At 39.3% G+C, this 23,538-nt stretch overlaps 1 protein-coding gene across 4 annotated transcripts in view; it reads right to left on the reverse strand.

The window, feature by feature from the left end:
- ANKS6 (ankyrin repeat and sterile alpha motif domain containing 6) overlaps positions 1 to 23,369 on the reverse strand; it is a 40,213-nt gene extending 16,844 nt beyond the window's left edge. For 2 of the 4 annotated variants that reach the window (XR_014882379.1, XM_085220589.1), the window contains exons 1-9: positions 22,912 to 23,369; positions 19,727 to 20,226; positions 16,112 to 16,156; positions 12,675 to 12,879; positions 10,544 to 10,650; positions 8,793 to 8,941; positions 3,494 to 3,698; positions 2,780 to 2,829; positions 1,560 to 1,763 (exon numbers count right to left, since the gene is read on the reverse strand). Coding sequence is in view for 2 of the 4 variants with exons in the window: in XM_085220589.1 (XP_085076715.1) it covers positions 1,560 to 1,763; positions 2,780 to 2,829; positions 3,494 to 3,698; positions 8,793 to 8,941; positions 10,544 to 10,650; positions 12,675 to 12,879; positions 16,112 to 16,156; positions 19,727 to 20,226; positions 22,912 to 23,258 (1,812 nt within the window). In the remaining 2 variants the exon portion in view is untranslated. The remainder of the gene's footprint in view (positions 1 to 1,559; positions 1,764 to 2,779; positions 2,830 to 3,493; positions 3,699 to 8,792; positions 8,942 to 10,543; positions 10,651 to 12,674; positions 12,880 to 16,111; positions 16,157 to 19,726; positions 20,227 to 22,911) is intronic. The other 2 variants (XR_014882380.1, XM_085220588.1) reach the window with 1 other exon arrangement.
- Between the last annotated feature and the right edge of the window lie 169 nt (positions 23,370 to 23,538).

Genomic DNA, 23,538 nt, shown 5'->3' on the forward strand with positions numbered 1-23,538 from the left:
TCAGTGAAAAAAATGACATCATAATAAATGTATTAATCCTCCTAAACTTTTGGCCAACATAAAATGAGCAGATGCAACGCACTTGAGAAATAATATACAAAAAATTATGATTAGTGGCAAAAAAAAAAAAGTAAAACTTCTTTCATGCAGAATCCTTTTTTGTCTCTCCCATCTTACAGAACAGCTACCACCTCCTTCTCAGCCTTAATATCCTTCTTTCTTACTAATGAAGCTGCAACAAGCAACATGAACTTTCTCTCCTCCAGCTGCATATTCATATTCTCCTCAATGTAAACATCTACCTGCACCATTTACTATTTTAATTGATGCAGTAAAGATATACCTATATGGTATCCAAATGCTCAACCATGTCTGCAACTTCCTTGAATTCTCCTTACACAATATTGGCCACTGCCAACCATTTGATATACGACTCCTGAAGCTCAGCATTTTTGTGCTTCTTAACTTGTTACTCAAATAACTTCTTCCAGCTCTGATTTACAATATTTCTCTCCATGTTCCTATTCTCTGAGTAACACATTTCTCATTTCTTTCCCTACAGAAATGTAGCTAGTGGCTAGTATTCTTTTACATGCCTTGCTCATCTCTTTATACACGTGAGCCAAGTCCCATTTACGTTACTACAATCATTTTTAGGATGATAAATTAAACCTTACCTTCCTGAGATCAATTCCCTTCTAATCATAGAATGGTTTGGGTTGGAAGGCACCTTTAAGATCACCTAGTTGCAATCCCCCTGCTATAGGCAGGGACACCACCCTCTAAACCAGGTTGCATCCAGTCTGCCCTAGTGCACTACATTCCACCTAAACCTCCTTATTGGTGATATTAATCTAACTTTCACCGAAAACAGGAAGACAGAAAAAAAATCATTCTAAAATGTCTTCACTGTCACATTTCTAGAACTGATAGGAAATACACTTCTGGACTAGTAAAATAAAGTTTACTAGGATATTAGAGTCCAATTTCAGGCAAGTAGGGTCTTCTCTGTGAGCAACTAGGAGAGAAAATGTTGTCAAGATTGTTAAGGTCACATGGTCATTAATAGCTAAAATTTTATCACTTATTAAACTTCTCAGCATATTATGTCAGGGTATTTTTGCATACAACATATCTCAGCAGTTTTTCTTCACTTCCAGTTCCTAAAAAACTGAGAAACCTTCTTCTTCTCCCACAGGTTGTCTTCAGAACTAGAGCAGCTTCTGATACACTAGAATGACTAGAATGACTTGCTTACTTTGGCAACTAATAATAAGGGTGGAAGCAACAGTCACTTTAGCAGTTTGCAGCAAATTCCTTATGGCTAGTCATTTGTTCCAATTAACATCAAATTTATTTCACAGAAAACTTCCACACCATTTACATTCCTCCCATAGAGGTATGTATTCTTCCTAAAAAGCAAACCTTAGAAGGAGAAGACATTGCTAACACAATAGGTTCAAAATCATTTTTAAACACAGAACTGATGTGGTTCTCCATCCAGCACGTCCCGGACATAATAACACTCAGTATTATTTTTACACATTTCATTTGCTTACTACATCTGAGTTCCCGCTACTGTTAAAATCGTGCTTGATTGCTCTCTGTGGCCAGGCAGTTCTCATCTGTTCAGCTTTGCCATCTTTGCTGATTCGCGTTCGATCAGAATTCCAAAGTTCAAAACTGGAGGGTGGTAAGAAAGGGGGGATCACTGCTTTCAATTTATCATTAGGCAGCCTGGTAAATGGAGCACTACTTCTCAACTGAGAGGGAAAAAAAGAAAGGAAAACAGAAATGAGATTCTTCTTAGAACGTTACTGGAAGCTAATGATGTTGTTTCAAAGTTAAATAAAAAGACGGAGACAAATGCATTTTTAAACAAAATTAAATGGAAATGCGACATAAAAGTACCATCTGTGAAGATGCATAACACATAATAACAGACAGAATCCAAGGTGCATATTGGCATGAGAAAGTTCATTCACTCAGTACAAAGACTACAGTTCATGAAGTGGCACAAACTGTCCCTTTCTTCATCAGTTTTAACAGGAATGTTAACAAGCAACTTCAAAAGAAACAACAAACAGGATGCTTGGTAAGGCTGTCCTCTCTGATCTCCTAGATAAGACACCTGGAAATACTGAACAACTGTTTGTTCCTGCCCTACATGTATTCACCAGAAAAAAAGAAAAGAGCAGCAAAGTGATACTGGTTCCCTGGAGTTCTGTCAGTGAGTCCTATCAAAATTTACTCAATCTTCTTAAAAGAGAAAATAAAAGATCACCAACCAAATGTAATGACATCTCCATGGAGTAACCTGTAGGAGAACTTGAAGATAAAGCACAACAAAAGAAGAAACAGAATAATATAAATATACATCCCAAACTATTTCATGGTTTACTTTATTTCTCACTTTCAGATTACTCTGTTTCATGTCTTCCTCACAGCATACCACTTGTCAGTGAGTAATCAGCCATTCAGTCAATCTATTTTACTAATTCATAGCTGATCATACAAAAGGATAACTCATGAAAGAAGTCAACATTCATCAAGAGCTGTCATAATGTACTATTTGTAGTACTTCCTAGTCTATAAAACAACATATGTATCATAGCTTGTCAGTTCCGCTCCACTGACTACCAACCAGTGATAGTTCTATTTGTAATGGTGACTTGTATATTGTGTAAAACAAACACAAAACAAAGCAAAAGCAAAACAAACAACACAAGGAAACACTAACTGCATTATCTTCTGAACATGCCAAGAATGTTTAACATACCATGGTCGTCAATAATTCATCATCCTTCCCTCCTTTTGCAGTGTTTACACCTGAAAAATACATAAATGAAGTTTTATTGTCTGTATGCCCCTGCTTTTTATTCTTAAGGATAGCTTTTGTTTGCACAGAACTATAGAACCATCATAGTTCAAAAAGATTTCTACGATCAGCTAGTACAACCATTCTGAAACATTCAGCAGCTGTAACCTTAGTAAGCAGAGAATCACATTTTCCACTGATGCCTCACATACCTAAATTAAAGTTAAGTCAGTAGTCTTTCTTCACATTACAAACTGTGGGACTTCTGCACAGAGAGCTGTACAATTTCGGTAAGCATTCTTTATAATTTGGGCTTTTCTGAACTTTTTTCTCAGATTGCTTTTAAACAAACTGATTTTTACAATATAAATTATTTTATCGAGGATAGGAACAATTCTTGAGTGGGCTGTCCATTCCTGACAAATTTAAGGGTGCCTGCTACAAAGCAGTACCAGTGTTACTGTAGCATTTTCCTGCTGAAAGAAGGTTGTCCTCAACATTCAGCACCATCAACAGACAAGAGTACAAATGTATCTCTTTCTATACCATACAGATAGAATTTGTGACCTATCAGCTACACTAAACTAAACAAGAACTAATAAACTAGAAATACTATCATCTTGACTATCCCATAAGAGCTCACTTCCTATCAGACAACTCCAGCTTTATCATTACCTGTGTTATTTGTGACCCAGGCCATGGGAGCATCAGAAGTTCCAGAGGAGTTTGTGTCACTCTGTGGAACTGCTTTCATGGTGGAATTTAATGAAGATTCAGGTTCATCAGGAAAAGGCCCAAACTGATTGGAAGAAAATCCATGGCGCAATGTCTGAGTCAGCTTCAGCTTGCGGAACCGATTGGACATCCTGCTCCACCAAGACTGGATTGAGAAGGAAAAAGAACAATTTAGTTCCAACTAAAATAAAAGCATGAGGAAAATAAATGTACAATTAGGTAATCCTTACTGCAGTGATAAAAGAGTTCCAGAGCGAAACTACAAACGCAGTGTTAAAATGATTTGCAAATATCAACAGAATCCTTCTTCATCAGGCATAGGTAAGATTAATCTTTGTCCTTATTCTTCATTTGGAAAATAGCTGACAATATTTTTGCACACTAACTGAAAAGATGAAGTAGACAACAATACTATGTTAATTTGAGCCAGAAATCATTACAGCTACATGGCAAATACTTAATCTGACAATAAACTTTCAATTTTACCGTCCATTCCTCTGCACCATGGCATCAATGACTGGGAATGCATGTTTTCTTCTTTTTAGAGACATATGTAGAAATTATTGGAGTGGCATGGAAGCCTCTCCTTCAGATTTTTAAAATTAGTGACAAACCAACAGAGTTCTGACAGTATTACTGTCAAAATCAAGATTCACCATACATATAGTGCTTCTGTACCTGTTAAAGATAACTTTAACACTCCCAGACTGGAGAGAGACTATAGCCTGCCAAAGAACAAGGCAAGGAAATAAAACGATACAGAAAACAATACTGCCTAAGGACTACTGTACCTGGAGCCTCTACCTATGTAGGTATCGTATATAAGGATAATGTCTGAATTTTCTCAAAACAGAATTTATCCAAATAGATTACAGATTTCTGTATTTTTGTAGATGGATGATGCAAGATGCTTCCAGTATGGAGGATGGTTCCCCTGTTACACTTCTCTAGGCTACACAGGACTTACAGTTTATATTAAGAAGACCCATACAGTTTGTATTAAACTTCACGTGGCTTGGAGCCAGATAAGTCAAGATTCTAAAGATGATCTGATTAGTTCTTAGTAGAGTCTCTTCTTTGCTTTCTGGAACACTTAAAAAATTTAGTCATTTAAAAATTATAATACTTCATCAAGACTGCTTTATATAATGTCCAGTCCAGACACATACTTTTGTAGATTACTCTTTATACTTAGCCATTTTTCTCACCATACATATCCCTCTCTCTCCCTGGCATTTAATAATTTTCAACTGCTTATTGATATAACTCTTCCCAACTGTCATAAAGTAGAAACAAGCAATATAAACTGTAAACTTATTGTCCATGAATCAATCCCTCTAGCAAATGATCATTAAGATAATTTTAAAATCCGCACAGAGTATTAGTAATGGACAAAGTACTCAGACCTTTGTATCTCTTTGGAGCCATAACTAATAAAGATCTACATTACTTTCAGCAACAAAGACCTGAGGGAAAAAGGCAATGGAGACAAATGGTTCTGAGAAAGAAACAAAAACCACAGAGTTCAGCATTTATTCACCTGCCAAAAGGAAATCAAAGGGTGAAAAAATCCCTCTAGTTCTAATGTGGAGAACAATGAGCTTACAAAAGGGACAGCTTGTACAATGTGGCTTGCTTGTAAAGGGATCAAAATAGCTTCACTGAGCAAAAAGATCACATGTAAGTTCCTCTCATACTTGCTACTCTTTACAGTGCTTCTGATTTCTTAACATATGCTCTCATCACAAAGTCACTTGAAAAGTAAGAGCTGCCACTACATTACGGTACAGAACACCTGCACTACTCTCTGACAAGAAAGGAATTCTAGCAGAGAGGTTCATTTGTCTTCTGGGCTTAGAGTACACTCGTCTGAGCTCTGGAGTCTTCAGTGTGCTGCTGCAGAAGGTTGTGGCCTGTCCATAAACCTTTTGTCTCATGGACATACAGAAGCTGGAATAAAGGGTTTTAAACTAGGTTGAAAAAAGCCAAGTAACAAAAATGTATTGACAGATAAAAATAGCATCTATCAAAAGGCCGAGATCTAGTAGCAATGGGAGAATGGAGTGGTATCAAAGATTAGAAAAATGGTGCTGCCACTTGAGAAATACCTTAGATGTTTATAGCAATATTAGAAAGTTAGCATGGGTTTGTCAGAAATAAATCACACCAAATCAATCTTTCTCTCTGTCAGGATAACTGGTTAAAGTGAGCTAAAGGGAAGAGAAGATTTGACATAGCTTGACATTAATAAAGCTCATCACTATTCCATGTACGACACTCTAAATGAATGAGGGAAATATGCTCCCAGTAAAAATAATATAGGGAAAGTAACATGACCAAAAGACATACTAAGAAACAAATTGGCAACAATTTACTCTCAAACTGGGAGAAAATACTTAGCGGAATAAAACATGAGTTTGGAAATATTCATTAATACAAGCAATGATGAAACAGAATTTATTTTGTATAGTTTGTGTAAGACATCTGGACAGATACTCTAAATGATACTGATAAATTCACATTTTTCAGTAGGATTCAAGGTGATACATAAGAAGAGAAAATCAAGTGTAAAATACATAAAAAGGAATAAGCAGCAAAACAGCTGCACTGTAGAAAAATGGAAATCAGAGTTGCATCATCCCATTAAGTATAGGTCCTGTAAGAACAGATCTACAGAATCCTACTGCTTGATAACAGGTACGTTTCCAACCATTCAGTGAGATACATAACTAGGACCCTATAACCCATAACTAGGTTAGAATTTCATTACTTGTTTTGGATACCTCACCTTAAAACAGATAGAGACATACTAGAAATAATCTGAAGTTTAGGAATCATAGCCTGCAAACAAGGAAATCTGAGTAAGAAAATAGTAAATAAGAGGATGAGGAGAATTTGATATCTAAATATATATGTAGTTCTTATAAAGATGAAGCTGGACACTGATAATTGAAAAATAATCTATCAAATTGGACCTAGCAAGAGAGATTTGGATTAGATCAGAGGAAAAAAAATCTGACTCTAGGAACAGACAAACAGTAGAACTAGATGTGGAGGGAGATCATGAGATCTTCTTCATCACAGTGAGAGAAAGGAGACTAGAAACTTTGTCAAGGAAGCTCCTGTCATACTCATTTGTTCTCCTTACAAAAAGGCAAGTAGGCCCCTGAAGTTCCCTCTCATTCTTCCTTTTCCTGTGATTCAGAAGATTCCATGTTTTGCCATTTGCATTGACCTAGATAGAAAATTTATGTTTTGGTTGAGTCACCATAAATAACTAACTAAAAACTTCTGGGCAGTTTGTTTTATAGTCCTGGCTTCATGCAGATAAGTTGTCCATATGGAAGAACAACCATTGCAAAAGACAGATCCTCACTTAGGCATTCTCCTTGCACACTAGTCAAAAGCAAGATGAGTTTGATGACCACCCCAGTAACTCTGAGAATGTCATTTTTACTCTCCGAACATTGTAAGAAGAATAAGATGTGGAAAATGCAATCAGACAAAATAGTTAATAAAGCATTATAAGCAAGAGGAAGTTATATAGGCTTCCAGGTTTCTAACTATCTATCTGTTTAAACACACACACAGGAAAATTATATAGAATACAATTTCTGCTGGAAAAGTGCTTGATTAAGACTTGTAGATAATATGAAGTTTTGTTGCTTTGAGACCAAATATTAAAACATTCTACAAGTTGTGGAGTATGGTTCCAAGCACAACTTTCTGAAGAAGGGGAGAAATTGTGCAAGATCAAAGAATAGGACAGGGTGTGCCAGTAAAGTACACTGTAGTGACTGTCTTCTCTCTGGGTGAAATAAACCAGGGATCGGGGTGTGACACATGTAAATATATTAAATGTGAATCAGTGTTATCAGTGACAAATCTCTCAAAATTACTTTTTTTCTACTTTCACATTGAAATCCTACATCACTCCAATTCAGGCCCTTGCCCCATATCTCTGCAGGAGTTGTAATCTGACCAGCTGTTGATCTGCATTACACAATTTCTAAGACTAGGCAAAGCTAGATAACTGCATTCCTAAAAGGTCCATCGAAACTGATACCAAAGGATAATCACATGAAAATAACAACTTGTCACTTCAAGAATTGTAGAACAGATTCTAAAGTAGAATTGTAAATAATCTTCAAAATTCATGTTCAGGAATAGACTGGAATTTAACACATGTTTCCAAGATTCTGGTAACGTTTATGTAAAAATTGTGAGTTCACAGATGCAGAGAAACTCTGAGGCATATAATCACCAAAACATGTTCACCTAAGCAAACAAATACAGCAACAACAACAGAATAAACTAATATGTTTTTTTCTTCTTTTTTTGAGGACAGATCACACAAGTCACAATATCCTTATTCAAATGGCATCCACTGTTTTTTGCTACTGGTTAATTGCTAATTTCTAGTTAAGGATACAGCACTGCAGTTGCTCTACACAGAGGACATGTAAGCCCTCCACTCTTGCATGTCACTTTTCATAGTAAAGGTCTGCTATGACCTTCAAAATTTTCAATGCCAACTTCCATTCATGCTTTAAATGAAGTCTACCCACCCTCCTAGAAGCTTACTGCTTCATGATGAATCTTACATTTAGATGACAGAGACAGCCTGCCTCTCAGTTTCTTTGGCTGTCCTGCACACATCCACAGAATTTTTGAATAGATGACCTGAATTTCTGTTTCCCACCTACGTCACCCTTCTTCCTTCTAGTGTCAACTATAGAAGCAAAATATAAAGAACTACAGTTGTAATTTCTACCTAGAACAAATACATAAAAAGCAGCTTCTGAGTGTGTTAGGAGATAGATAGAAAAAAAATCCAGTAACCCAGTAATCCCATTCCAAAGAAGAGAAGATTAGTTTTGAGTACAGGAAAAGTCTGTGAAAATTAGATTACATTTGCATGATTTAAAACTAGGATCATAAGGGAAATTCAGTTCCAAACTCATGAATGTAGTGCCTTCCACTATTTAATTATCACCCCTACTTCTAGGCACTGAAATGTGCTTTGATGCTGACTCTTCTTTAAAAGTCTTCTCTTTGCCTTGTTACCTGAAGAGAAATAAAGCTGGACATATACTACATTTCATAAAACTAAGAAACACTGCCAATTAGGAATTCAGAAAGGGAAGGATCCCAACAACTTGGTACACATTAGCTATAAACTACTTCTCTGAAATGACCTTCTCTGCTTCACACATGAAGGATGAATAAAACCATTTACCTTTAGACCTCCTTTGTCATCTGGCAGCATTGGGACATTTAAGGATTGCCTACTTCTGGAAGAAGGCAAAGATGATCTGCTGTTCATTTTATTCTTGTCTTTGTCTACTTGCATGCATGCTGATGCGAGTAACCGTACAAGTTCTGTGTCTAAAAGAAATAAATTAAGATACTTTTTATTCTATTTTGCTTTGCCAAATCACAACTAATAATGCTAACGATTTTCCTATAATTCCCACTAAAGTTTAATAATAAATCTAAAACTCTCAGTACGGATGAGTACCGACATCTTTGTTTCCCACCCCTTCTCCCCACACAATGAGCTGTAGTCTTACCATCATCTCTCTAAAGATATTTAGCAGTATAAATAGGAATATGATTCAGTTGGAATCAGTGGTGTGACCAAGTGAACTGCCTGCTCTAGTACTCTGCATAAGTTCAGAACAGCATTGTGGTGCTCCCTTTTCTCACCTGACATAGAAGAGAGCAGAGAAAAATGAACATTCTTTCTTCAAGTGCAGGTTGCAGAAAAGAAGCTTGAAATTAAATCCCAAAGAGAAAGGAGATGTTCAGCCTGGACAATGGAGGGACTGAAAAGATATGGTAAGAAAAAAAAAAAAAGAGAGAGAGAAAAAAAGTAAGAAAAAAGCAAAGGAAGAGGCAGAAAAAAGAACAAACATGAGATGAGGACAGGAAAGCAAAAAAATATTCTGTAAAATTGTGTTTTACACAGAAATAAGGAAAGACTTTCAGAAGGGCAGACAGAACTGACCTATATATTCCTCTTTCTGAAAGGCAACAAGATGAACTATTTGGTCCTACAGGAAGTTAATTATTTAAAAAATATATTCACTGTATTCATTTTCTAAAATTTCATACTATTAGTTATCAACTTTAGACAAAGCAAAGATACATGCTAGTGACCAAAAACACCATCTTGAGTAAACACAGAGAAAACACACTAATTCCATTAGCACTATGGCTTTTCAAATTTGGAGAAAGCAATTTAGGTACCAGGTAAGATCAACAATGAAGTCCCAAATTAGCTGGGCTAAACAAACTGCAATAAAATCTAATTGAGGTCTCTCCAAAGCATGCTGACTTTTCCTCAACCACTCCTGTAGCTAACAATTTGAAGACTAGCATGTGACTTTTCTTAGTTTTGTATGTGGAAGTGATGCTTGCCAACCTACATTTTTCCAAATAGACTCAGGTATGTGAACTGGTGAATTGCTGTTGAGATTTGTTGTTCCTTTTTCTGCAACGGTGAAATTGATTAGTACTTTGTGGTAACGGTAATGGGAGAACGGTTGGACTAGATAATCTTGTAGGTCCTTTCCAACCTTGTGATTCTATGACTGCACTGTCTTTGTCCCGACCCTACACTGCTGCTTACTCAGTGGAAACTTCTAGCTCCAGTTCCTAGTTCAGTGCTAAAGACACTACAGAACAGACGAGCTGCAACAATTAAATAACACTGAACAGGATCTGATGACAAAAACATCACATTTTGGAGCACCTTCAAAAACAAAAACAAGAGGAATAAACTCAATTAGCCTATATGGTTATTTATCCATCTGAACAATTAATTCAGGAAAAATATTTTTCAGATGGTATCCTTACTTGGTCCAGTAAAGCATGGACCTCAGCCAATCATCTGTAGGAACCTCAGTGTAACTTTCAGAATTTAAGAGTTTATCTGTTTATGTTGCAATTACAAATGCTTCCTTGGTGCCCTCTGAAATAGCATACCTGGGTCATTCAGCAGCATTATCAAGTCAAAAGCAGTGTATCCATTTTTGGCTCGAAGATTGACATCAGCTCCTTGGTTTAACAAATACTTTACAACTTCTTTGTTTCTTCAAGGCAGAGAAAAAAAAAAAAATGCATTGCTTATATGAGAGAAAGAGATAAAGACAGAAGACCAGTGCTTCATTTCTATCCTTTTACACAATTTCTCCTCAATTACAGATCAATTTTACCTTTGCAACAGCTAACCAAGTATAAAATCTGTCCCCAATTTAGTCAAGAGCTCCCATGATTCCTTTGTCACACACTTTTTACTTACTACAAACTGCACTAATTGGCATGCAGAAAGTCTGCTTTAAAAAACTAATTTAAATAGTTTCTTAAGATGCTCTTTGGAAATGATCCTGAAACTTGTTGCCAATTTCCCAATGAAATTTTGGGCAAAAAGCAGGTGGAAATACAAAGGTCAGTCCAGAAATCACTATACAACATCATCAATAAATAAAAACAACTTCATACTCATAACAGGTACAAAATTGCATATAATAAAAGCCAAAGTGACTAAAAATAATTTTGAACTCCAGACAGTCTTCACTTAGAGATAGATATTTCCTTGAAGTGTCTAGAATGCACAAAAAGATCAGCAATAAGTGATAACACAAACACTTTCTAGCAAAAGCTCATAAAAGCAAGTTGCATAACAGCACTCACCAACCAATCCCAATCAATCCCTCTCCTTTCTCATATTCCTGAAAAAGTAAGCAGGACTTGCCTTGCAAATTAAAACCAATACTGTACTACAGCCTACAAAATAAGTCAGCAGACTGCAAAGTTATGGAAAATATATTCAATACAAAATTCTTCGAGACTGATCTTGTATAAAAACAAACTGTCACACATAACCAACTCAAAAGAACAAATGTTCTTAAGCAGCAATAGTTGACCACCAACTCTACCACAGAAGCTGACAAACAGATCTCAGCATCTCCACTTCATTATTTGGTGCTTCTATCTGAAGAAGCACCAAACAAAATCAACCTAAAATGAACAATTGTTCTTCTTGTCTTCTAACAAAACTTCTGCATATTCTCAATGCAGCTCCTCAGCATTCTTCCCTTACTTTTCTTCTACTCCTTAAAAATGTATTCTTCATCCTGCTTTCCCATTCTGCACCTTCAGAGCACACAGAGTGTCATGGTTTCATGATTTTTCATTATCGGTATTCCACATCATAACATCATGCAATGCACTGGGGGTTTGACTGCTGATGCTCAAGTTCCGGGTGCCTGTCCAGAGGAGAAGAGCAGCTACGTTTCCCCAGGGGGCTTTGCGGTCAGCGAGGAGATATAACTCCCGGCAAGGTCACCTGATGCTCTCTTCTTTGCCTGCGCTGCTTCGCTTGCGCTTCTCTGCCTGCGCTGCTTCGCTTGCGCTTCTCGCCTGCGCTTCTCTGTCTGCGCTTCTCATCTCAGCGTTGTGGTAAGGCCGATCCACCATCAATTTCACATTCTCTCTCCTTATAAAATTCTGTTGATACCATATTTAGTAAATTACTTTGTTTTACCTCAGATTGTTGCCACTGTTTTCAATTATTTCGGGGTCCCTTATTTTCTTTTTTTTTTCCGGGGGCGCGGATCCGCGGATCCCTCCGCCCTTCTAGTCACGGAACCGGGCCGAACCAGCCCGTAAACCGTTGACACAGAGTAACTCGATCCTTCAGAGATCTTGGCTCACATAGACCTTGCTTGCAGATATGACCCCACCAACTATTGCTGCCTCTAACAAGGGATAGCAAAGATTATTTTGACTATAAGGATTTCCAGTCCTTGTTTTCACAAACAAGAGGAGTACCTGAATACAGGAGCCTCCTGCATTTAAATATTGCCAACTGTAGGACCAAGATTACATGTGAAGTACCCATCCTAACTTCTGACCTTTATAAAACAGTCTTAGAGAAAACAAGTTTTCTGGTAAACACATTTTGGAAAAGTTAATGAAAACTTCTGAAGAGGGGAATTGTAAGATTGGATTTTGGACCAGAAAATGGCACAAGCAACGGTGACTGCCTTGAGTTTGGTGTAGGCTTTCTAAGAAGATGGAAATTTCTGTTAGACCCTAACAGCACTTAACTTACCCATGGTATGTGGCCTGCATTAGTGCTGTCCAACCATGAACATTATCCTGTTTGTCAACATCAGCATTTTTCTCAACAAGGAGCTGGACAAGGGGCAGCTGTCCCGCTACAGCTGCAATCATTAATGGAGATGCGCCATCAACATTGGTAACATTGACTTGACTTGAGTCTTCATCAACTATCTCCTTAACCAGCTGAAAGTTGCCTGCAAAACAATGATAAAAAAATAATTTACACATCAGCACTAGATAACTTCTCAGACAGTGAATTAATACATATTTAGATTTGTTGATATTGGCCTACATTAACTGGAAATGGCTTACATAACTAAGCCATAAAGGCTGTACAAACAACAGAATATCTCATGTGGGGTAGGTAAATTTTCCATAAAATTGTCCTAAGATGATGTACAGGAAACAGCAGTGATGCTGAGACACAGTCGTTCAGCAGGACTAAGATCCCTATTTCCATAGACAGAAATCACAGAAAGCCACAATTCTAGAATCGAAAAGTACAAAGACATTCTGAAAGGTGTTGAAGGTTAACCTTTACTTAAATAGGAAGAACAACATCCAGTGTCATACTGACCCATAACACCTTCCACAAAGGTGGTTCTCTCTTTCTAAAAACCACTGCCAATGAAAAGCCACAGTCTCTTAGGGAAAGAGTCCATTACAGTGCTCAACTTTCTTCTACTCAGAAAGGAGTCCTTTTTTTTTTAAACTCTGGTTATGATATTTAAATTAAATCTCCAATCTTCCCTACTCCTTCGTCAAGAGTAATGCATTATTCCTGTCATCTTTTTTAAAAGCAAACCTAATGTTCACATTTCCACATAAAAGAGGCTGGTAGTCACCAAGATTACAAAAAACTATGCAAAGTATGGGTAGTATTTTTTTGTCTAAATCATAATAAAGAGAGGAAAAGGAATTCTTAAAAAATGTATGAGGTTAGTCAGGGGCATCTTCTGAAGAGAGTTTAAATTCACCCAGCTCCCTTACTTTTTTTGATGTTGTATGGCAGACAAAAGTATGGAAGAAGCTAAGAATAAAAAAAGATCTCTGATTGTCTATGTACTATTGCAGGAATAGAGGCAAAAAGAAACAGACTTTGTTAAACAGAAACCTGGAACCCACAGAAACTCCAGAATTGAACTCTGGGGTCCTGTCACTTCTTACCACAGCAAAGCTTTTTTTATAACGAAGTATTTTAGAAAACAAACAAACAGACAAACAAATAAAAACAACAGCTATGCACTGATTAATATTCATTTGGCTTTGGCTCCCCTAAAACTACTTCTCACCCAGCAATAACATTTTCAAACCTCAAACTAAAGGTTTCACAAGTATGAGAAAAGTAGGTGAATTGAAATCTGACTGACTCGAGGCTGTGCTGAAGCCTACTAATTCTACATGCATGTACCACAGTCAGCAGGAGTACAAACAGCCTTCAGTGCTCTATGGATGACAGAATCACAGAAGGAACCTCAAGGATCTTGAATCTCCAACCCCTCCCACCACAGGCAGAGTCACCAACCTTCATTTTTCATACTAAACAAGGCTGTCTAGGGCCCCATCCAACCTGGCCTTGAACACCTCCAGGGACGGGGCATCCACAACCTCTCCGGGCAGCCTGTTCCAGCACCTTACCACTTTCATATTAAAGAACTTCCCCCTGACATCCAACCTAAATCTTCCCTCCTTCACCTTAAAACCATTACACCTTATCTACTCTTTCAAAGAGTTGACTCCCCTCTTGTTTATAGGCTCCCTTTAGGTACTGAAAGATTGCAATTAAGTCACCCCACAGCCTTCTTCTCTCCAGCTGAACAAGCCCAGCTCCCTCAGCCTGTCTTCTTAGAAGTGCTGCAGCCCTCTGATCATCTTTGTGGCCCTCCTTTGCACCCTCTCCAACAGCTCCTTGTCTTCCTTGTACTGCGGGCTCCACACCTGGAGACAGTACTTCAAGTGGGGCCTCATGAGGGCACAGTAGAGAGGGACAATCACCTCCCTGTCCCTGCTGGCCATCCCTCTTCTGGTGGAGCCCAGGATACCATTTGCTTTCTGAGCTGCAAGAGCACATTGCTGGCTTATGTTAAGTTTTTCATCCATCAGGACAACCAGGTCCTTCTCTGCAGGACTGCTCTCAAGGACCACTCCTTCCAGTCTGTATATATACCTGAGATTCCCCCGGCCCAAGTGCAAACCCTTGCACTTTGCTGTGTTGAACCTCACTAGGTTCATTCAGGCCCACCTTTCAAGTCTGTTGAGGTCCCTCTGGATGGCATCCCTTCCTTCCACTCTGTCAACTGCACCACTCAGCTTGATGTCATCAGCAAGCTGATGCATGGCTGCACTCAATTTCATCATTGATGTCATTGATAAAGATGTTAAAGAGCACCAGTCCCAAGACAGACCCCTGGGGGACACCGCTCGTTACCGGCCTCCACCTGGACACAAGATAATTAATCACGCTCTGTCTGCGGCCTTTCAATCAATTTCATCAAGTGGTCCACCCATCAAATTTGGAGATAAGGATGTGGTGGGGGACTATGTCAAAGGCCTTGTTCAGGTCCAGGTAAATGACATCAGTTGTCTTCCCTTTGTCCACCAATGCTGTCACTCCATCTTAGAAGGCCACCAGATCAGATTTTCTATGCCACAGATTGTATACAGCTCCAGACAGGCTTACTAAGCCCAGTGCATACCAGGACTGTATTAGCCCCACTCCTGGGGCATCTTAGCCCAAGTAAGGAAAGGATGACAGGAAAAGGAGGAAATCTCTCCTGAGATTATCACAGGTCTCATGGGACTCTTCTCATGTTGTCATTGGATGTAAGATTTAATTTTCTAAGATTTAATATTCTTCCCATATTTGAGCAGATAAATAGGTAACTAGAAAGCAGTTAGCCAGTCACCAGGAGTGCAACCCATCACAGTCTGGATCAAATTTAAATCAATAGGATAGCTCTGGCTTTTTCTGTTTCCCACAAAATAGATTAATCAGGCTCATGAAAGTCACTCTTCGTCATGAGAGAACAGACAAGATCTGAAGCACTTCTTTCTTGAAGTAACTTTTAATAGCAATTACAATGCTCATATGGAGTAGAGGCCAGCATGCTTTTTGCAAAAAATTAGCAAATCTGTTTTTTGTACTTAACGTATACAAGAAAAAAATGTCATGTTAAAATGGCACAGTCTTGGAAAACACTAAATCACACCACTGTGGCATGAAGGGCATGACCAGAAAATATTCCAATATTTTCTCATGTTGGAATGGGAAGAAAAATATTCAAACCACAGAAATAAATGTATTTTTAAAAATGAAAAGGAAGAAAGCAGTCATGAAAATAGAACACATTTCAGTTTCCCATGTTAGCAAACAAGCATGCTGAGTGGTTACAGGAACCAGGCAGCAGAAAAATCCTGCCAGCTTACCCAATTTCAAAGCATGAAAGACGTCAGGTTGCCTCTTCTCTGTATCTGAAAAGCATAAATACTTCTATGAACAATATTTAAAATGCAAAAATTTCTTGTAAAAATTTACAGCAAAAACTTAAAAAAAAATGAATTCTGCACAATTATACTATTAAATGAATATCTGCATATACATTTTATAAGAACAAAGAATGCACAGATAACTTTTATTCCCTTCAGTAAGAATGACTTACCTGTATGGTATACACTGTAAACCTGTAGGCTAAACACTGTAGTACCATAGCACTGGTACTGGCTTTTTGCCATGAGGAAATTGTATTAGGAAATTTCTGTATTTCCTTCCTAGAAGAAGTATCAGTTAAAGAATCACAGTATGCTTCTGTGGTCAGGTGAGACCCTCTGTACAACACTAAACACTCAAATACTAGAGGATTGTTTTGGGAAGTTATTCAAAAAGAGTTCTGTAAGATGATCCATTTTTTCACTTTGTTTCAAGTACTGACAGGTTAGCTTGTGAAGGTCACAAAAATAATAGTGATGATCAAATGCTATTTGCACATTAATAGAAATCCATCACTCCTAGATCATCATGACCTAAAAAACTACTATAATTATTACAGTTTTAATACTTTGAGTGAAGAATGTTTCCTTTTGTATGCCTTCCCAGTGTTTTGAAACCATTGATTCTGCATCAGATGAAGGAAAAATAGTGACATATTTTGCACTTTCCACTCAAACCAGAAAAATAAATTTCCTTCTGTCTTCCAAAGCATTACTGACACTAGAGCCAATGGGCCAAGAAGACTTTAAAGAAAACAAGATGTTGAGAGGTCTCCCAGGACTGATTCAGAAAAGGTTAACATTCATAGCTTGACTAAAAAAGTAACTCGAAAATGCTGAACAAAGGCAATTGCTGGAAAGTCTGAAATAACAGAAGAAACTGTGTGGGTTCTATGTTTTCTTCCGATTAAGAAACTGCTAACAGAAGGAACCATACGTAAGCTCACTGTTAGAAAACATTTCAAAAGATTAGTTGAGAAAAGGACTTTGTACTTGGCATGCACGAAGTCTGGAAGAGAGGCAGCTTAAGGGAGCAGGGGACCACAAGGAGGTGCCAGAAGGAAGGACTACCGCCTGTGTAAGCTGAAGCAAGGACAGGGGCTGTACACAGGCAACACCCAGGCCTGCAGGGGCAGTACTGATTTTGTTACTGAAAACACCCCAGAGAAGAGAGGTACTTTCATTTGGGATGCAATTCATCCTGTGTATGGTAGTGGCCCAGAAGACAAGTTCCTTTTTTGTTGCCTTTCAAAGGATATGCCAGACTGCAGTGCTAGAGTAGATTAAAGCCATACTCAAACATCACTGTGGAAATTTATTCAGACATTTAATATTTTTAATCTCCTCTCCATTGCAATTAGTTACTAACCTTCTGCTGATGGAAACTTCCCCTCAGCTGAGGTAGCAGTAACACTCATCTGCTTTAATGCAAGTCCATTCTTCTAGCTTAAGCACACCTTCTCCATCCTTTAAGTTGAATGATTACAGAAGACCTTCAAGACTCATCAAGCTAACTGTGCATGCACAGAACTTACATGCAAGATCACAGGCAAGACAGAGGGTACTTTACTAGCAAATCCCACAGATGCCTGATTCTGTGTAAAGTAACCAATTAAGGTCTCTTTCTCAAAGGCTGGTCAAGAGCAAATGTCAGCAGTCAGCCAGTACTGCCTGGTAGCCTGGCTGTGTGAAAGTTCTTGCTCCAAACTTAACCTAGAAGTCAGCATCTGACTGAGTTCAAACCTTCGCTGAAGCAGAAGGAAGTGTCAGATTTCTGTCCTTCCTTCTTAAAGCACAAGGAAAGCTTGACCTGCAGGAATCAATTTAAGTAAAAATTAACAAGCTTTAAGTAGGTGACTGGGATTGTGGGTTATCTACCCTGCACTGTAACAGATAAATAATTAGCTAAGATTTAAATAAGCCTCTCTGGATATCACAAGCTGTAGAGAGCTTAAAGTGGACTAACACACCCTGAAGCTTTCTACCACTATGGCTGAATGAGTGGAAGTACCTAGAAAAGGTTTCTTAGGGTCAGTCCTATCCTTAGATTTCACTGCAAAAACTCTAGTGTTAGAAAACCAGAAGCCTATCCTGCCTCACAGCTTTTACAAATCCTCTTTGGCTATCAGCATAAACAAACTTCTGGAGAAGTAAAATGAGTAAATACACAATATTTTAGCAAAATTAGTGTAAAACATTTGTAACATTTCAAATTGACAGCTGACAACAAATAGGCTCAGCCTTTACCTTTAATAAAAAAGAAAAACCTAGGAAACTGGAGGAATAGTAACAATAATACAGAATAACAGAAAAATATCCTGTCAACAGAATACAAATTTACTTAGTAATTCAAAAAGAAAATAACTACTAACAACAAATAATATACTGTTCTGTCCTTCTGGTTCATTGTGCGGTACTAAACATAATGTTGAAGTTTGGATAAAAAATGTTGCAGTCAAAAGTTTGCTCCCATCTTCCTTAGCCTTCAGATCATCTAGTAACAAGGTTGTTTTATATCCTTCAATTCTCTTGACTAAAGATACCATCACATATTCATTAACAGCACAGTCACAGACTGCTTCTTTATCAGTTCATTTATCTCATTCAGTGCATAATATGTGCATTATAATGCAGAATTAAAACCACCATAAAAGCAACATTTCTGAATGCCATTTTACTTGAGGTTTGCATTGAAATAAAGTTCTTCTCATCTAGTTTATATGTGCGTTACCATACTCTGTGTGTACATACAGGCATATTCATGTTTGGGAGAAGGTTGCTTACAAATTTTACAAACTCCTGAAATTATTTAAATATTCCCCTCCCTCAGCATCAGAAATGTAGTGACTCTTCTAAATCACTCGAGATCTAAACTTCACCACTAAACACAATATCTTGTTTGCTATTTAAATTCCTCCATCTTTGAATTTTCAAGGTGTTTTTTTTTTTTTTTTTTTTTTTCCTTCGGCTATCAGTCAAAAAGGCCCTTCAGTGTTGGAGTTCTTGTCCTTAATGTGGACATTTTATCTTCTCTTGTTACTTCAGGAAACCTAGACAAATGGAACTCATTTGTAGTCTCTCACTACAATGCATTTTATATTTTTAGATTTTGTATTTTTTAAGTTTTATCTCAGCTTGTAATATCCTTTCTTTGGTATCTTACTCTGTTTATGTCGCTCCTTCTTTAGACCTTTATTAAATAGATGCTTATTAATTTTCTTCCTAAATGAGCATCTATATCATGTGTTTTAAAGGTTAAAAAAAATAAAGGGTTGAAAACATTACAGAAACTTAAAATATTCTGAATACTTTTTATTGCAGGACAGGAATTTTGTTACACTAATGTGGAAGAAATCTGCTGAAGCCAAGCATTCCTGCCTCACCCAAGGTAGGTGCACCTGCTCCAACATTTTCAGAAGTCCAGTTACAAATTTTAAAGAACACAAGCATACATACAAATTAACTCCTTCAATTTCCAAATACAGGATCAAAACTTCAAGAAAGAAAAAAGAAAACAAACAAACAAACAAACAAACAAAAAACGATGTTCCATACCTGTATGAATTCTAATCGTTGTGAGAGATTCCAGGTAGTCCTTCATGTCTTTGTGCTTGAAGCCCACAGAGATTTCAAAAGGCGTTTTATGCAGTACATTGAGGTGATCAGGATTGGCACCTTTCTCCATGAGCTGCTGTGCTAAGCTCACCTTACCGCTAACAGCTGCCAGCATTAAAGGACTCCAGCCCATAGTCTTCACAGTGTAATTGCAATCAGCTCCCCAGTCTAGTAACAGATGTACCACTGCCTCATGTCCATGTTGTGCAGCTGCCATTAATGGAGTGATGTCAGGAAGGTCATCTCTGCTGCTGTTAAGCACATTTGTGCTAAAATGGTCATAATTGTCTACATAAGCTCCAGATTCCAGCAACAATTTTACCATGCTGACATGGCCACCTCTACAGGCCATCGTGAGGACACTGGCTCCTAATTTGTTCTGTGCATTGAGATCAGCACCATTTTCCAGCAAGATGTGAGCCACGCTTAGGTGTCCAAACCTTGAAAGAAAGAAAGAGGTATGAAATAATCACAGAGGCTACTGACATACTTTGAAAACTGACATACTCCAAACACAAAAAATGTCGTTACCAAATTGGCCTACTGACTAATGCAAAGGACTGGCCTACTATGGAGGATTACAAGCAACTCAAAGAGGGTAGATTTAGGTTGGATACAGGGAAGATGTCTTTTACAGTGAGAGTGGTCAGGCACAGGAAGAGGCTGCTCAGAGATGTGGTGGATGCCCCATCCCTAGATACCTTGAAGGCCAGGCTGGACCAGGCTTTGAGCAACCTGACCTAGCTGTGGATGTCCCTGTTCATTTCAGAGGAGCTGGACTAGATGACTTTTAAAGGTCTCTTCCCAGTCTGTGGATTCCATGATTCTATTATTCAATGCATTCATTACTGAATGGGCCATGATCACCTTATTGGAGGGGAGCAATCAACAGCTGAGGACTGTACCTTCCTAAAATGTTTCATATGCACCAGAGACCATGCCCATAAACTAGACATCAATATAAGAGCTCTGTCCAAAGCAACAATGTGCTAGCTTAAGGACATCAACAGAATAGCTTCCATAAACTACAGGCCTTGAAGTCATTTTCAACCTTATATTCCAAGGCCTATACCAGAGTCGGGGATCAAAGCCAGTTTGCTTGTAAAGATCTTAAATAAATACCCTCTTTACTATCAAATGAGTAAGGCAAAAACTTCAAATAGTCCATGCTAAAGAAAAAAGAAAAAAAAAATAGAAAAAAAAGAAAAAAGCCAGGCCGTTATATGAAATGATTTACTCATCTTTTGTAATAGCATCATCCCCTGCTTTGTAGTTGGGAAAAATGAACCAACTCCCACAGTGAAAGAAGGCTCAGTGAGTGAACACTGATGTGATGTGCTCATAAAGCTTAGAAAGCAATGTAGCAGGTAGCCACTGTTATTATAAGTGAACTTAGCACTGGGGGAACAGAGAACCTCTTCTTGTGTGAAACATTTGGAACTTGGATTCTGACTCTGGTTTCACCGAAAGAACATCATACAGGCCACCCCTTCAATCAGCTAGCTCACAGTGAGGAAATGGGAACCTTAGACCCCTCCTCAGCTGAAGAAGTAATCTCTCATTTTACTAAACATAAAACATTTACAGGATATGTACTTCTGCACAGCTCATTGCAGCTACCATGCATTACTATATGAGTGTGCAGGGTTAAATACAATCAAGTTTTGATCCTGAAAGCTCCTTTCACATGCTAAAGAGAAACAACTGTTCCTTGAGGAAATCCCCAGGAATGCTACCAGCCACTAAGAGCAGACATGGGACCCAAACTCCCTGGTGTCCTTGCAGAAAACACACAGTTGCAGAACGAAGCCTCCAAAGGCTGTCTAGTGCTTAGGGTGTAACCTTCCTTTCCTATATCACTACAGCAGCTCCTGCAGTCACTGGAAACATGGTTACTTTTATACATACATGCTATCTCACCAACTTCAAGAGAACTAAACACAGCCAGATACCTCAACATGTGCATAGTTTGAAAAGTATGTCTGCATTTCCTTTTTAGTTATCCATTAAAAAAAAAAAGTTTGGCATTTTAAGCTTTCTCTGCAGATTTCTGTATATCTATAGTACTTCTCATACAGTAACAAGTCATTTCTCTAAAACAATTAACAGGCTATGGTAATTTGGTTTATTTTCTCTGGAGGAGGAGTGTAAGGTTTTCATTAAAGAAAAAATCTAAAAATGTTTTTGGTACTTTTTTTTCTTAACCTTCATGAAATAACAGAACTGTTGAACCTTGTCTTCCTTGTTCTTACTGGAAAACCAGCTGTGTGACTCATTCTTTGGGAACTTTCTGTGGGCTTTAACTGAAAGGAGAATGTTGACTTTCAAACAGATCCTTTTCTTCCAAGTATTTTAATGTTATGAAAGAAAAAAAAAATACAAAAAACCTCTCAATCAAACATTCAATTCATACTGTCCTCAAATCTTGCAAAATACGTAATTCCACAGAGTATTCTTGTATGTGAAGATAAACACAAAGACAAGCAGCAGCAATACCAGAGCCTTCTGCAGCTCTGCAGTGAATGACAGAGCGGTATGATGCACAGAGATCCAGGGCGGTCATTAACATCCGAAGGAATCACTTTGTGTATCCTCCAGCGTTAAGCATATCCTTCTCCATTTATTAAAGGAAGGAAAAGCCAGGCGAAATCAATTATTTCCATTTACTTTAATCTATGTCATATCAGAGTTGCTTTTTCAACAGGTAGATGTGAAAACAACAGAAAATGAAGCACGGTTGAACAGACGAGGGGCAGACAGTGCTTTCACGTTCAGGTGAAGGCTTCGGGCACCTTGGCTCTGCACTGGGTTTGCTCAAGAGTCAACCACCGCACCCCTTCATGCCCCTTCCATACCTACGCGGTCGTAGGAAGGGGAGGAAAAAGGAAACTAAGCACTTGACCAGAACACTCATCCCAACTCCTTTGGCTCCTTTGGGGTCGTCATCTGGGGAGTCGACAGGTGACCGGCCCCTCAGCGCAATCACAGCTCCCCGTGGCCCAGCCCCTACGAGATCCTCCCTCGCTTGCTCCGCCCTGGGGGTCGGGGGTTGTAGGCGGCCGCCGCCTAGGCCGGTGTCCGCTCGCCCCGGGCCTGTGGCGCGGCAGGGAAGCGGGCGCCCCTACCTGGCCGCCTGCATCAGCGGGCTCCAGCCGTAGTGGTTCGTGCTCTGCACCGAGGCCCCCTTCCGCAGCAGGAACCGCACCAGCTGCTCGTGGCCGCCGGCCGCGGCGAACTGCAGCCCTGTGTTGCCCGCCTCGTCGGTGCAGTCCACGGCGACGGCGGGGGCAGGGGCGGCGGCGGCCGTTTCTCCGCGGGGCTCCGCCGCCTCCTCGGTGCCGCAGGCAGAGGCGGCCGCCGACCCGGCGGTGCCGCCGGGCAGCCCCAGCAGGCGCCGGGCGGTCTCGCAGTCGCCCTGCTCGCAGGCACGGAGGAAGAGCTGGACTTGGGCGGGCACCCCACACTCCCCCATGGGCAGCGCCGGCAGGGCCCGAGAAGCTCGGCCGCCCGTGCCCGCCCGCCCCCGGCGGCGGCTGGGTAGGCGGCGGCGTGGAGGAGGGGACTCCGGCGGCGGGAGGAGGCAGGCCGAGGGCGGCCCGACCGCGCTCGCGACTTGGGGAAAGGAAACCGCCTCAGCTGCGCTCCTCAGGGCCGTAAGGGCTAGCATTGCCCTTTGCTCCAACCGGTGCAAGAGGGTCCGCGGCTCCTGCCCCTTAGTCGGGGATCTGTGTCCTTGCAGCTGTTTTCCACAC

The sequence above is a fragment of the Meleagris gallopavo genome, chromosome 3, assembly GCF_905368555.1.
Source record: "Meleagris gallopavo chromosome 3, MGAL_WU_HG_1.1, whole genome shotgun sequence".
Taxonomy (NCBI): domain Eukaryota; kingdom Metazoa; phylum Chordata; class Aves; order Galliformes; family Phasianidae; genus Meleagris; species Meleagris gallopavo.